Source organism: Pagrus major, chromosome 16, assembly GCF_040436345.1.
Source record: "Pagrus major chromosome 16, Pma_NU_1.0".
Classification (NCBI taxonomy): domain Eukaryota; kingdom Metazoa; phylum Chordata; class Actinopteri; order Spariformes; family Sparidae; genus Pagrus; species Pagrus major.
This window is the reverse complement of record NC_133230.1, coordinates 11983305-11998241: the sequence shown is the minus strand read 5'-3', so window position 1 is coordinate 11998241 and position 14937 is coordinate 11983305. Positions and strand designations below refer to the sequence as shown.

Here is a 14937-nt window from a genome sequence, read left to right as displayed (position 1 = left end):
ACTATATACATATCAAAAAGCACATTCATATACTCCTTTATTATAATGAGAATATACTCTGCTGTGCTTGTTCGAAGCTTTCGAAGGAATGCAGCTAGTTTGCAATCAATAAATAGTAATGAAACAACAAAGAAACATATTCATTTGGCAATGTTTAAGATTTTTATTGTTTTGGTTTCAACTTAATTATGATCATAGTTTCCCCTAAAAGGCACAAGCCTTCCTTTCCTGCGGAAACTTTTCCGATGGGTTTTAATCAGCATAAGCCAGTCCTTGAGTAGAGAGCTCTGCCTCAGAGAAGACGGCGCTGGGTGGCAGGGAAGAAGAGGGGATGGGGCGGCCCGCTGCTGCTGAGACACGACACTTTGTTGGACGTCCTGCATGAGAATTCATTTCTTCTTGTCGGCCTTCTGTGCAGACTTGGTGACCTTTCCACCGGAGGCGACCTTCTTATCGACAGACTTGATGACACCGACAGCCACGGTCTGCCTCATGTCACGCACAGCAAAGCGACCTGGGAGGAAGAGACGGACAAGAAAGAAGAGAAACAGAGGAGTTGACGAGAAGCTTAAAAGATGAGTCTTTTCTGTGTGGGTTCTGAATGTACGGTGCATATTATACTTAAACTGGCAATAGACACTTTTTCTGCTTCAACGTATCATTATGGAGTTAATGTTGACTGCACAATGTAATGGATATAAAATCATGAAACCATCTGCATTTACATCAGTTCCCTTTACGCCTCACTATCACTATACAGTTTTGTCTGCCACCAGGAAAAAGGAAGTTTAACTGGCGACCTATTTCTTTTATAGACTTAGAATAATTTAACACAGTACTAAAGAGTAAATAGAAAGTAGGACGGAAAAGCATTATATAATAATTGTATGTCTTTAACTTGCATTTAAAACTGGAAGTAAAAAAAAAACAAATAAAATGTTAAATATATTCTGGAGCATGTCTAGTTACAATTTTAGTTCAAGTAAAGATTAGGAACTTTAAATCAATAAGGGATGAATTTTAAAAACTGATGTTTTAATCAATCTTTGGCTGTCATATTGATGATAATATTCAATATTATCAATAGATTAATATTGATAATCATTAAAAGCTGATAGAATACTATTATATAGAAAGTGCTGTCAAATAGGTGACATGAGCTATTCTTACAGAACAATCAACAAACAACAATTTTGTTTTAATCTAACGTTAGCTCTCTTTAAAAAGGTGTTATGGTGAACCAAGAGCAACGCTGTAATTCATCTGGAGTGATGTTTCTGTCCACCTGATGAATGTAAGTCAAATATTTGCTTCCTTTTTGGCTTAGTTTTTGGTCTCCACCAACTCCTCTTGGAGGCATCTGGCTCTTTAGCAGCTAAATGCTTAGATATGTTCACCAGATAGTTACTAACTGTGTCTGCCTTTTGTCTGGTGTTGGGCAGATAGCTCACAGTGGGTTTATCAGAGCTGTGTTACTGAAAATTGTTGCCTGTGGATCTGGGGGCCAGATAGAGATTTTCTGAAAGATGCTAAAAAGCACATTAAGGGCATTTATTTTGTAAAATATTGATTAGTGCAGCTTTTAAATAGATTCTTTCCGCAGCAGACATTTTGGCTCTTCAAAGCAGGAAAAGCAAATGTCAAAATGTCTTCCAAGAACAAGGTGTATAAAAGCAAACACATTCTTGTGTCAACAATGAGTGGTAACAGTGTTTCACTCACCCAGTGGGGGATACTGGGAGAAGCTCTCAACACACATGGGTTTTCCAGGCACCATGGTGATGATGGCGGCGTCTCCGGACTTGAGAGCCTTGGGGTTGTCCTCAAGCTTCTTGCCGGAACGACGGTCGATCTTCTCCTTGAGCTCGCTGAACTTGCAGGCAATGTGAGCAGTGTGGCAGTCAAGCACGGGGGCGTAACCCTGGGAGATCTGGCCAGGGTGGTTCAGGATGATGACCTGCAGACAGATAGACATGAAGAGAGGTTACAAAATGTTTGTATTCCTGGGACCCTTGTCTGAAAACACAGAATTTGAAATTATTTTTCAAGCAGAAATCTTCACTGCGACTAAGTTACACTGGTCTGAAGTGGATGCAGTAGCTTGACTGCGCAGTAAGGATGTAAATAACGTCTTTTCAAATCAATTTGGGATCTCAGTGCTTCCAAAGACTTGGGATTATACCGGACGAGCTGCACGGAGCCATTTTTTATTATTTTCCCCATTTTAAAGTCTTAAATCAAGTCCCCATCTACTTTAGTTGTTTAAGAGAATGATGCAATGCTGTTTTGCCGTAGAGTTTCACAAATGTTCTGTGGGCTACGAAACTTCACCTGACTTTCTATCAATCTGACACCGAATGTGTCATGTCAAGCAGCGCTTATATGAAACATGAAAAACTTCCATTATGAGCAGTAGGTGATTTGTGGGGGGATACCATCCACCTTGTTAGCAAAATGAACAAAATGGGTCCCCCTTGTTAACCTGCCATCCCTCAAAATTGTTCAAAATTAGTATGAGTCATATCTTAGACCATAGTGGCTATCTGACCCGCCACTACTAGACAAAGCACAGAATATGTTTTGAGCAAACATACCCACTCAAATCAGCTGTACAGAGTTATTGCATGGATGCAATAATATGTATAAATGGTCAAAGACTGTGAGGGTCTTGTGAGGCTCCAGAAAACCCATTATGTCCGGTGTTTTCTGTATCGACTTCATGTAAAATCATGAGGGGATAAAGAAACGTGTTTTTCCTTATTCTTTCTCCTTTGCTCAGACTCACCTGGGCGGTGAAGTTGTCAGCTGCCATGGGAGGGTCGTTCTTGCTGTCGCCAGTCACGTTTCCACGGCGAATCTCCTTCACGGACACGTTCTTGATGTTGAAGCCAACGTTGTCACCAGGGAGAGCTTCAGTCAGAGACTCGTGGTGCATCTCAACAGACTTCACCTCAGTGGTCAGGTTGGGGGGAGCAAAGGTGACGACCATGCCAGGCTTCAGGATACCGGTCTCAACACGGCCAACGGGGACAGTTCCAATACCTGAGAGAGAACAGGAGGCCAAATGTTTCTAGTACGTCCTTCAATAGTAATAAAAATACAATAATCTGTAAATTAGGAGACGTTTGATGGATACAGGAGTGGTCTGGTGTGAGCTGCAGAGTTTGGGAGATATCAGCCCAAAATGTATTTTTTGCCACTTTGAGCACCACAAGCCGAGTCCCATCTAGATCCATTATACTGAAGAGAAGGCAGACATCTCTACGAGCCGATATCTCCAAAACTCAGCAACTCACATCAAAACAATCCACACTGATAGATAGCACCACAGGTAAGAGGAAAAATGTGTATTTTTGATTTTTGGGGTGAACTGTCCTTTTAAACAAAGGCCTTAATGAAGCTCACAGGGCTTAAAACACATGTTGTCAGGTTTTGTCTGCAGCCATTTTTTTGAATTTGATCATCTCTGATCTCACAGTGAAATGTTAAAGAGAGTCCTGCTGCGAATGAGCAGAACATAAATGCGTTCATACATGTCAGGTGTGGGCGTTAAGGTGTGGTACAGAGATTTTCAAATACTGTCTGACCTGTTTTTGATTAGCGCTCTGAAGAGCGGTCTGGATCCACTGTCAGTCTGTGTCCTTACGCAAATGTCAGAGCCCAAGTTTACAGTATGACGCATCATTAAGGAGTGTCCAATTTCACTACATGCTGCTGTTACTGGTATTGGTGTAACTCTCAAAATTTCAGGTAGGCAATTCGACTCTGTGCCTCTTTGTTTGATTTTGACATTTTGTGACTGTGTTGTGGTCTATGTTTTTGCTTTATTTGCCTATAAACTCATAAGTAAAAGGGATGGTAGCCAGCCAAATGTTCTGTTTTGATAGGCAAATTCTGACTTCATCTGAGATAGTGAGAGATAGAGGAGAGAGGGGGAGTGACGTGCATCAAAGGGTGTAGGCTTGATTCAAACTCGGACAACTGCAGTAAGGACTCAGCCTTAATATGCCAGGTGAACTACTGCGGAGTGGTACCCATTTTTTTTTTACTGTACATAAATTTTCCTTATGGCCTCACTGCCTGCATGATATGTGGCAACTTCGGTGCGTGGGTGGAGAGCTGAAGTACGCTGGAAACTTGTGAGACGAAGGAAGAGGAGTGCTATCTGTTCTGTCAGCGACTGTGTCCACGATGTTTTAAAAAGAACTTTTCCCTTTTTTGTGATCACGACGAGCATGAGGGCGGCTCATCCAGCATTGTACGGTAAGATTTCTCATCAATTTCATTCATTACATTGAGAGTTATGCTGCCTATTTTATACAGTCTCACACTTGGGTTCAATGTTTGATGACATGCTCTATGTAAAAAGTTTGGGTGGAAAATTCATAAGCTAGAAAGGGAGCGCTCTTTTTCCTTGCACTGTGAGGGGAGAGAAATCTGTTAGACTGATAGACTGATCTGACATGTGCGTAAAATCAAAATGGCCTTATTCTCAGTTTCTTGGTTTATCAAACTGATGTCCTTTACTTTATGCTGCTGCGACTTTTACGTTCAGCTGATGGGATTTAATTCACTTGTGTTGGAAGTGATACGGAAGCGTTTCTCGGTCCAGCTTGGTAACTTTGCCATGGTGAGTTTTACATAAAGAACATGAAAGGACGGTAGGTTTATTTTTATTTTTTCTTGGTGGGCAGTTAAATGTCTGTTTGTAGGAAGTAGTGCCCGTTTCTGCTGTCATTATGTTGCTTCCTCCTCTTTGAGGTGACGTATTATGATACGACCTGACACTCCTTACCGCCAATCTTGTAGACATCCTGCAGGGGCAGACGCAGGGGCTTGTCAGTGGGGCGGCTGGGTGGCATGATGGAGTCCAGAGCCTCCAGCAGGGTAACGCCGGTGGCACCGCCCTCTTTGCGCTCGATCTTCCAGCCCTTGAACCAGCCCATCTAACATTGAGAATGCAGACAAAGAGAGGACAGGAAAAGAGGAAAAATTAAAGGGGTTAGCAAAAGATGAATGATTGGTTCGAGAGGATTATTAAATGTGATCGTCCAAGAAATCCATTTAATTAAACCTGACCACACTTCGACTTTTTAACAAGTCCCTCACCTTGTCGCTGGCCTCCAGCATGTTGTCTCCGTGCCATCCAGAGATGGGGACAAAGGCAACAGTGGCGGGGTTGTAGCCGATCTTCTTGATGTAGGTGCTCACTTCCTTGGTGATCTCCTCGAAACGCTTCTGACTGTAAGGGGGCTCAGTGGAGTCCATTTTGTTGACTCCAACGATGAGCTGCTTCACACCCAGAGTGTAGGCCAGCAGAGCGTGCTCACGGGTCTGGCCATTCTTGGAGATACCAGCCTCGAACTCACCAACACCAGCAGCAACGATAAGCACAGCGCAGTCAGCCTAAAATGAAGATCACGATCGAGAGTTCATATTTAAATACATTAAAGCAAGATGTAAATGTGGTTTAACCTTGAGCTTGCATTTTCTTGGCAAGATCATTTACCTGAGAAGTACCAGTGATCATGTTCTTGATGAAGTCCCTGTGTCCAGGGGCATCAATGATGGTCACGTAGTACTTTGCGGTCTCGAACTTCCACAGAGCGATGTCAATGGTGATACCACGCTCACGCTCGGCCTTCAGTTTGTCCAGCACCCAGGCGTACTTGAAGGAGCCTTTGCCCATCTGTGGAGGTCAAGACAACAGAAATGAAGCAGGAAATGAAATGAGAAAAAAGTATGAATCAGCCAGTTTAACTGCAGATTTTAGAGATAAAATTATGCCTCTTGATAAAGAAAAAAACGAAAAATTCTTACTTAAACAAGGCTGGAGAAAACTTGGAGCTAATTTAATGAAACTGATGAGACTTCTCAGTATGTTAACACCAGAAATGTTAAGTGTCACCCACCACCTCGTCATTCAAGCAGTTCCTAAGTAGGTGCTCTCTCTAAATGCCACGGCCACAGTTACATCACATTTCCTGAAGTAGTTCATCAGCTGGCTCAGTGGGAATACAACCTTAAGTTAATCATCTAAGCTGACTTTCAGTGCATAACAATATTTTTTATCTTAGATACCAAAATTAATTGTGAGCACTCATAAATTTTAGCCCCTTTAGTCATTTTACAAAATATGCCGGATTGCTCAGCGCATTGGTGTTAAATAAAAAGCCTCTGCTGGAATAAAATATAATGTAAAGTAAGAGAAGTTTACTGATTTAGATCATGAAACATTAAAATTAAAGGAGGTGAACACACTTAAGAATTTGACCAAGTATTTAACGCCAGTTTAAACACATTTCAAGTTAATTACTCAGCTGTTACTTTAAGAAGCACATTCATGAATATCTTTTTTTAATACTACTGATCTATTCCCTTTCCAAATGATTTGTTTGCAGCATATTTAAAAAAAAAAACAATATTCATAAATAATTTGCCATATTTCAGTATGCCTGAATATTTTTTTTTAATCTCTCATATGGATTTCTACCTATTCTACTAAATGAAAAACCCATTAGAGAGCATATGAAAGTATTTGTTTTCATATGTATGTAATGCTGATTTTCCAGTCTTTTAGTATCTATAGTTAGCCTTGAATTTAAATGTTAAATATGTGTAGCATCTGAAGATATATGTTGAAGTAAGAAGGGCAGTACACGTTTTTTAACAGCAGATGGCAGATTTAAACAAGTTATATCTGAGCAGTCACATCCACCACACCCGTTTCCCCACACGTCTAAAGATGACACACTTGTGTCTGGATCCACACTTTGTGCCCCGTGGGTGGTTTTTCTTTTATTGAAAAGTTCTGCGGCGTCTCCGGAACCAACCTCAGCTGCCTCCTTCTCGAACTTCTCGATGGTCCTCTTGTCGATTCCTCCGCACTTGTAGATCAGGTGGCCGGTGGTGGTGGACTTGCCGGAGTCGACATGGCCGATGACCACGATGTTGATGTGGACCTTTTCCTTTCCCATTGCGAGTTACTGGTTATAAACAACATGGGGAGTCATGTTGACTGTATACATTAATAGTTCTGGTTAATAATAAATAAAAAAAATGTCTCCGTTGCGAGGTGAAGCGCAGCGGAACCACCATTTGGGTTCATATGACTCAGCTGTATATACTCGATAGCTAACGTTGAGTAGCTTTATCAGATTATAAACACAATACGGGGGAGTTATACGCACTTAAAATAAAAGCAGACATGTTTGTCTCTGAACAACCTTAATGGACAACAGGCGGACATGTTTCACCGTGAACATCTTTGCCCGTTTCTCAACCTTGTCGCAACTGCGGCATAAACCGTAACCAAGACAACGTCGCGTTCAAAATGTCGCCGTGTTGGTGCAAAGGCGTCACATTTAGACGCGTTAGGAAAACAAACGTGTTAAAAAAAAAATAACGAAACAGAAACGACTCTCTCTCTTTTCCCTCAAAGTCATTTTCGGTGCTCGTTCACGCCACCGGAAAGGCGACACTGGCGCTGGTGAGTCACGCGCCATGTGCTGGATGCCGGGCCTCCATGTTGCGCCGTGTGCGCAGAGCCGCCATGTTACCTACTGATGCAAGCGCGCGCACACATACAGACACCGTACACCCCAGCACTGGGGTGGAAGCATGCGCGTTCACGTGGATAAAGAAAAGGACTACCATGACTGGCAAAAGACAAATCTGACTCCTCATATGTAGTTTAAAGATCACAGCCCGGCTCTTGAATTTGTGTTTCCTTTTTTTAAGATCATCAGTATGTTAAAGCCTCGGTGAATCAGCAGAACAGATCACGACATCCCATACAAAAAAAATCTGGATAAGACATTGAGGTGAGCCAGCATGTTTACCAATTATATTTAACAATACCTTATTCTAAGAAAGACAGCCATGCAGCATCTGTTTTCTGTAGTCTAGATCCAGGCAGTGATTTTTTCTGACTGCAGCCATTATATGCAGTTTCTATTCCCTGCCCTGAATAATACCGCAGCCTCTTTTTTTAAAGCTGTGCATTTTTAGCTGGAAAGATGAGCTAGAGATTTTAAAAAAGGATGACATTTCACGTACCTGTGCCCAGCAATAAACAAGACGTCCCTGATTAGAGCGAAGGGAAAAAAGGACAGAATGTGATGTGTCCAGAGTTTTTATACTGAACCAGAGGAGAGGGAGGGCTGTGCATGCTCTTGTTGCTGTCAGACTAAAATAAAAGGGTGCTATTGGCTGGGGTGGCATAACTCCTATCGAGGCGATTGGCTGAAAAGTGTATCACGGCACACAGATAGCATGGTCAAAAACAGCTGCATCACAGCAGAAGCTCGCCTGTGACGGCCAAGAACTAAAGCAACTGCAGCACTAAAAAGGATAAAGACAAGCCAATTTCAATTTTTTCAAAGACATTTATTTTATTAGTTACCAGCAGCTTTCTTTCCAATTAATGTGGCATTTTAACATCAAGATACAGTTCTAAACCATTTCCAACTTAAAACTTAACTGAGAAGAAGCACTGTCATGTGATTCAGGTAAGTGACAATGCCACGTAGTTCTTTTTTCCTGCGAAAACTTTTGCGATGGGTTTTAATCAGCATAAGCCAGTCCTTGAGTACAGAACTCTGCCTCAGAGAAGATGATCCAGGATGGGGGTAAGGGGTGGCCCGCTGCTGCCGGCACACTTCTTGTTGCTGGATGTCCTGCACGACCATTCATTTCTTCTTCTGGGCCTTCTCTGCAGCCTTGGTTGTCTTTCCAGACACTTCCTTGGTCTCAACAGCCTTGATGACACCGACAGCCACTGTCTGCCTCATGTCACGCACAGCGAAACGACCTGGGAATAGAACAGGGGAGCAGTTAGTGAGTGCACTTCATGTCATTGCACAAATGGAAAGCATTTCTTAAGCGTGTATACAGGAGTTTAATGACTAAACATACCAAGGGGAGGGTAGCTGGAGAAGGGCTCCACAACCATGGGCTTCTGTGGGTGCAGTTTGACAATGGCGGCATCACCAGACTTGACGAACTTGGGAGCATCCTCAAGCTTCTTGCCAGAACGACGGTCGATCTTCTCGATGAGCTCGGTGAACTTGCAGGCAATGTGAGCGGTGTGGCAATCCAGCACTGGGGCGTAGCCGGCATTGATCTGGCCGGGGTGGTTCAGGATGATGACCTGTGGACAATTTTTTTTAAAGTTAGACCTTGTGCAACTTGACCCAAACCTGGAAACCAATTCTTGTAACCCTTTTTCAAGCCAGTCAAATTCACAATACACACCTGAGCGTTGAAGTTGTCAGCTCCCTTGGGTGGGTCGTTCTTGCTGTCACCAGCGACGTATCCACGACGGATTTCCTTGACGGACACGTTCTTGATGTTGAAGCCGACGTTGTCACCAGGGACAGCCTCGGGCAGAGACTCGTGGTGCATCTCAACAGACTTGACCTCAGTGGTCAGCTGGGGGGGAGCGAAGGTGACAACCATACCGGGCTTCAGGACACCAGTCTCAACACGACCGACGGGTACTGTTCCAATACCTGAGAATAATAATTGGTGTAAGTAATAAGGAAACGAGTGCTTTTGAAAAGTTTTAATTCATACCATTGTCTTGTAATCAAGCGTTACTTAATTCTTACCGCCGATTTTGTAGACATCCTGCAGGGGCAGACGGAGGGGCTTGTCGGTGGGACGGGCAGGTGGCAGGATGGCATCAAGAGCCTCCAGCAGTGTGGTTCCGCTACCATTGCCCTCCTTACGCTCAACCTTCCATCCCTTGAACCAGCCCATCTGCAAAGAAGTGGGGAGAAAAATCAGTCCATGTCCAAGTCATCAGGCTAACAATTTCAAACACCTCATAGTAAATATAACTCACCTTTTCACTGGTCTCCAGCATGTTGTCTCCGTGCCATCCAGAGATGGGGACAAAGGCAACAGAGGCGGGGTTGTAGCCGATCTTCTTGATGTAGGTGCTCACTTCCTTGGTGATTTCCTCAAAACGGGCCTGGCTGTAAGGGGGTTCGGTGGAGTCCATCTTGTTGACTCCAACGATGAGCTGCTTCACACCAAGGGTGAAGGCCAGCAGGGCGTGCTCACGGGTCTGGCCGTTCTTGGAGATACCAGCCTCGAACTCACCAACACCAGCAGCAACGATCAACACAGCGCAGTCAGCCTAAAATGAAGATCACAATCGAGAGTTCATATTTAGGTCGACTGAAGCAAGATGAAAATGTGGTTTAACCTCGAGCTTGCATTTTCTTGGCAAGATCATTTACCTGAGAGGTACCAGTGATCATGTTCTTGATGAAGTCCCTGTGTCCAGGGGCATCAATGATGGTCACGTAGTACTTTGCGGTCTCGAACTTCCACAGAGCGATGTCAATGGTGATACCACGCTCACGCTCGGCCTTCAGTTTGTCCAGCACCCAGGCGTACTTGAAGGAGCCCTTGCCCATCTGTCGAGGGATAAATTAGAAATGTTTTTATTCATATTTGCTTCTAGACATCCGTTATTAAAGATTTTTCCCCAGTAGAGAATACAACCAATATGTTTCAAAGCACATTTGTTGTATTTGTTTAGCAGCCATGGTTTGGATTACACAAATCACGGTAAAGAGCCAACACATACACTAAAGCCCACTTCCATTACATCATTTTAATAACTTTGAACACAAAAACAAAAAGCCATGCCAGTAGCTTTTTTTTAACATTATGACACCTTATAAGTATGAAAAGTTTATGTAACATTTCTTTACAACACAGCCTGAGGCCTCTGCTCAGTTTAGTGCACAGTCACTATAAGCGCTGCCCACGTTTAAGCCCCACCCCGCGTGCGCGCACACAGGCGCCGGGCAGCGGGGCTCAGAGTTTGGCACGCTGACGCCGCCATCTTGGTTCTTGAATGTAACGGTTGTAAAGAGGAGATAAAATAGCGGCTCACCTCGGCGGCCTCCTTCTCGAACTTCTCGATGGTTCTCTTGTCGATTCCTCCGCATTTGTAGATCAGATGACCGGTGGAGGTGGACTTGCCGGAGTCGACATGGCCAATGACCACGATGTTGATGTGGATCTTTTCCTTTCCCATTGTTGTAGTTTCTGTTTCAAATAAAAGGAAAAAAAAAAAAGAAACCCCACACATCGGTTAGCTTCCATTCTTCAGTTCGCCATTTTGTGTCAGCCTTGTTTATAATTGTACTCAAGTGTGCTTACAAGGGAGGAAATAAACCGTTAGATTCAGCCATGTTGTTTCGGGGCCGGCCTCAACTTGAAAACCAAACTAAGCAGCAACGCCACGGAGGTAATGTTTTTGTAAGTGCTTAAAATGGCGATGAAAACTTCAATTTTCAAAAATGTCGAAGTTAGTTATAAAGCCTCCGTTCGTTGCTGGATAACGGTTTACGGGATTTGAGCCGCGGACAGGCGGCGGCTGCTTTAGGCCTCCACTCGGCCACAGGCCAGGCGAGACACGTGTTACTCCAGTGGGCCACGTCGGATAAAGTTACAAAGATCGCCGAATATTCAGAAGCCATTTCGTCCGGACTCCCCCACACCTGTCGCCGGGGGGGGATATGTGCAGTTGTTTCACGGGAGGAGGGGGGAGAAGAAATGCCTTTCCAAGCATCCTCGGATCTCCGCTTACTCCCGTGTCCTCTTTGTTCCTTTTCCCTCCCTCGTTATCGTCTTTTTTTTTTGTTAAAAAGTTCAAGTCAACCACAGCAGCACAATCAAAATGTGAGTTAGCAAACGACACGTGAAAGCTAATGTTAACCTTTAATGCTTATTCGTGTTTTTTTTCCCCTTTTAAAAAAAAGCCACAGGTTTGTGTGAAGTTACATAACGGGGAAAAGGCAAAGTTCAGGATGAAAAACGAGTCTAATAATCGGACCAGAACTTCTCACTTAAATCTTCTTAAGCGCCACAAAAGGAGGTACCAGGCCCGCGGTCCCGCTCGCCTTTCCTACCATATGAAATCAAAGCTGGAACTTACCGGTGTTTCTGGGTTTTTCACGGCCAAAGCTGCTGCCCCTAGCCAGGTAACAGAAAGAGGAAGAGTATGGGTGGACCGGGAGGTTTTATACTGAATGGGAGGCGGCCTGACTTCCCGTCGCCCTCCCCGGTGCGGACCCGCAAATCACACACATTCCTGCGAAAAACGTCAGCACGCCACCGGATGAACCGCCTGAAACATGTATGTTGTCGCACCGGGGATTTGTTGGGATTTTTGTGCGCTCAAACTCATCGACAAAAGAGGCACCGTAGTGAAGACAATAAGAATGAGCCAGAACAACGCGGTGCGAGGCGCAGGGCTGTGCGGTGGATAGTTTAATTAAATATTTCTCACACGACTTCCTCGGCGATCAGCTGCTTGATAGGAACTCACTGTTGTCTTTGGGAGTTGTTTTGACTTCCTGGTGTCACATTTTTTTCAGCTGGTCAACTGTAAATACACCGTGTCAGGCTGGAAATGATGATAAAACACCATTAAGTGAAAAAAAATATGATTAAAATTGTTTTTTTCCCTATAATTTAGGGTTTGTTTATTTATTATTCACTTTATTTATGCTTGGCAATGATTATTCTCTGCACATTTTCTCATAAAAGGTGCACTATGTAGTCGTGGAGAAGTTTATGTCTAAACAAACGAAATAAACAAACTGTTTTCCTTTGTTTATACGTGGCGGGCCCTGCCACCTTTCCAGCTTTAAACTTTGTTTTCCTCTGAGAACAGCTTGTTTATTCACTTATGGAAGAGATAAACATTCCTCAGTTTGTACTATGAGCTCATTATTGTTGTAAATATTAAAACTGCATTTCTAAAGTTTGAATTTCTTCTCCAAAACTACATGGTGCCCCTTTAGTTTAAAAAAAAATCACCATTTAAATCATGTTATTTACATACAGTCAAGACAGCTCAGCACAAAGCCCCCTCGGACCTCCTCCCGGTCTCCCACCCGCTGGTAATACTGGGACGACTCATCATCTTCACAAGATTATCTAAATCTGAGAGAGATTTGCATTCAAACAGGGAGCTCAGACTCATGCTGTGTTGGAGACACCTTATCAGCTGGTCGTTTACATGAGAACAGGCGAGTTAAGCATGATGTCGTCAGGGTGAAGTGTATCATTAATTTGACTGATCAAAAAGCTAAAAAATCAGCATATAATAGTTAAGAAAAAGGCCTGTGTTGTCACTGGGATGCTACTTGCAGGTCAGGAGGTCAGATTCTGTCTCTTCCACCATCACTGTGGCCCGCTGCCCAGTATAGAGGCAGCCGGCATCCTCACACACAATTATATATATATATACACACACACACACACACACACACTAACGACTCGCTCTGCTTTCACTCCAGTTCAGGTAACAGCTACTTGGACTTGGCAGCTGCCGGCTTCACTCAGCGGAGAGCTGAGCGACCACGAGGGGGGAAGTGGAGCGACTGGCCGAGACGAGGGCAACGAGGGAGGCAGGCGATAAGACAACTGGGGGCTCAGGAAGAGGGCAACAACTTGCTTTAAGAGTCATTAAAAGTGAGGGTAAAATGAGCAGAAGGGTGATTATCTCTGCTGGAGTCTTAAGGGAACATTTAAGTTATTAAAAAGCACTTACAGGCAGACATCTTGTTAAAAGTATTTATTTATTGTTTAATTACTGAAGAGAAATCCCTCCTAAAATCAGACACACAGACGTCTTCTGCAGGCATATATAACTCACTAAGTTCATGCTTGATTTGAAACTGGCTTTTCGGTGTTTTAATTCCCCTTCATAACCTGTATGTCAAGGCTGTATGTCAAGAACTACGCCTTTAGTTCTGAACGTGCATCACGAAGCATAATGTACCTTTAAATATCTTCTCACTCCACAGCTTGGCACAGTGTTGAGCAACATCCATTCATAACCACAGCCTTAAAAATGTGGCCTGAGCAAGTTTAAATTAGCTCAAGTACGACATGGTGTGTTATAGATTAGCAACAGCAGAGCCCTTTTAAACAGCTCTTTGTCTGAACTACTGTGTTGACATTTAAATTACATTTTTGGCTATCTTGTCTTCATCGGGTCGTCTCTGACATTGTGTCTGGTTTCTTTATGTATCGTCCATCAATAAGTGACATAAATCATAATTTAGATGTTCTTTTAGATTTCTATGTTTTTACATCATAAGAAGTGCAACATTTAGGGCCCAAATTGGCTCTCAGGTGACTCAGGTGTGTTGTTTCATAAAAAGACTTTGGAGATAAAAGTGAAGACTATTAATGCAATGACATTACTTGACTAAAAGCCAATTTGGGCCTGAATTCTGTACTTTTTCTGTTGTAAAATACTAATTTTAACACTCAATAAATCTATCTCGATTGAGAAAGGATATATGAAGAAATATAAAATAGATTTATGAGTAAAAAAGCAAAGAAAGAAAACAGGTTGTTGTCTGTTTTGTCGCCGTTGTAAAGTAATGTTGGACAAAAACATAGCAGATTTTTATCTTGACTCGTTACTTTGTGGTCTAGGCACATGTCTGTATACATGTGTACAAAGATATATATAAAAAAACATGATGGTAAATGTTGAAAAGAAAAATTCTCAAACAAAATTCTCACAGGAGTTGGCTGGTTGTGCGAGTTTCAACAGTGACAGCTCTCTCTCCACCTGAGGGGCCAAAAATGTGGACAGGCCTCTTCCCCTGAAAGCCATACGTCTCCTGAAAGGAGGTCTTAACCATAGCCTCAATGCCTGAGTTAAGTGGCAGTTGTAAAACATCCCCTGAGTCTAAACACCTTGTTTAAAGTAAATTACTTTCACTAAAAGGCAGCTGAAGTGTGATGACTAATTAGGGTTAAGATAAGGCGCTAAAAACATGACAGAGACGGACACTGACTACTTGACCTGTTTTACCAGCATGTCAGGGGAGGTGAATGTTTCATCACTGTCAGTGTCTTTCCATTCTTGTATTGTCGTAGTTGTTTATC

General features: G+C 43.1%; 2 protein-coding genes across 3 annotated transcripts; both read right to left on the bottom strand.

The window, feature by feature from the left end:
* Positions 1–139: 139 nt before the first annotated feature.
* On the bottom strand, positions 140–8105 carry LOC141010082 (elongation factor 1-alpha). Of its 2 annotated transcripts, none has more exons than XM_073482887.1 (8): positions 8059–8105; positions 6834–6986; positions 5510–5689; positions 5110–5406; positions 4796–4946; positions 2786–3042; positions 1723–1957; positions 140–514 (listed from the first exon to the last, which is right to left on the bottom strand). In XM_073482887.1, the coding sequence occupies exons 2-8, from the start codon at positions 6975–6977 to the stop codon at positions 390–392; spliced, it is 1389 nt and encodes a 462-aa protein (XP_073338988.1). In that variant the 5' UTR covers positions 6978–6986; positions 8059–8105; the 3' UTR covers positions 140–389. The 2 variants fall into 2 exon arrangements, with proteins under 2 accessions (XP_073338988.1, XP_073338989.1); XM_073482888.1 differs by lacking the exon at positions 8059–8105 and adding an exon at positions 7227–7531.
* A 262-nt stretch (positions 8106–8367) lies between these two features.
* Positions 8368–12051, bottom strand: LOC141010081 (elongation factor 1-alpha). The gene is made up of 8 exons (XM_073482885.1): positions 11960–12051; positions 10913–11067; positions 10248–10427; positions 9848–10144; positions 9612–9762; positions 9256–9512; positions 8917–9151; positions 8368–8812 (listed from the first exon to the last, which is right to left on the bottom strand). The coding sequence occupies exons 2-8, from the start codon at positions 11054–11056 to the stop codon at positions 8691–8693; spliced, it is 1386 nt and encodes a 461-aa protein (XP_073338986.1). The 5' UTR covers positions 11057–11067; positions 11960–12051; the 3' UTR covers positions 8368–8690.
* Positions 12052–14937: the final 2886 nt, after the last annotated feature.

Coding starts and splice junctions, on each gene's coding strand:
- LOC141010081 (XM_073482885.1), bottom strand. CDS start 11,056: ATGGGAAAGGAAAAGATCCACATCAACATCGTGGTCATTGGCCATGTC. Junction 9,763..9,847: donor TGCTGGAGACCAGTGAAAAG/GTGAGTTATATT, acceptor ACTTCTTTGCAG/ATGGGCTGGTTCAAGGGATG. Junction 9,152..9,255: donor CTGACAACTTCAACGCTCAG/GTGTGTATTGTG, acceptor AATTGTCCACAG/GTCATCATCCTGAACCACCC.
- LOC141010082 (XM_073482887.1), bottom strand. CDS start 6,977: ATGGGAAAGGAAAAGGTCCACATCAACATCGTGGTCATCGGCCATGTC. Junction 3,043..4,795: donor GGATGTCTACAAGATTGGCG/GTAAGGAGTGTC, acceptor GTTCTCTCTCAG/GTATTGGAACTGTCCCCGTT. Junction 1,958..2,785: donor CTGACAACTTCACCGCCCAG/GTGAGTCTGAGC, acceptor ATCTGTCTGCAG/GTCATCATCCTGAACCACCC.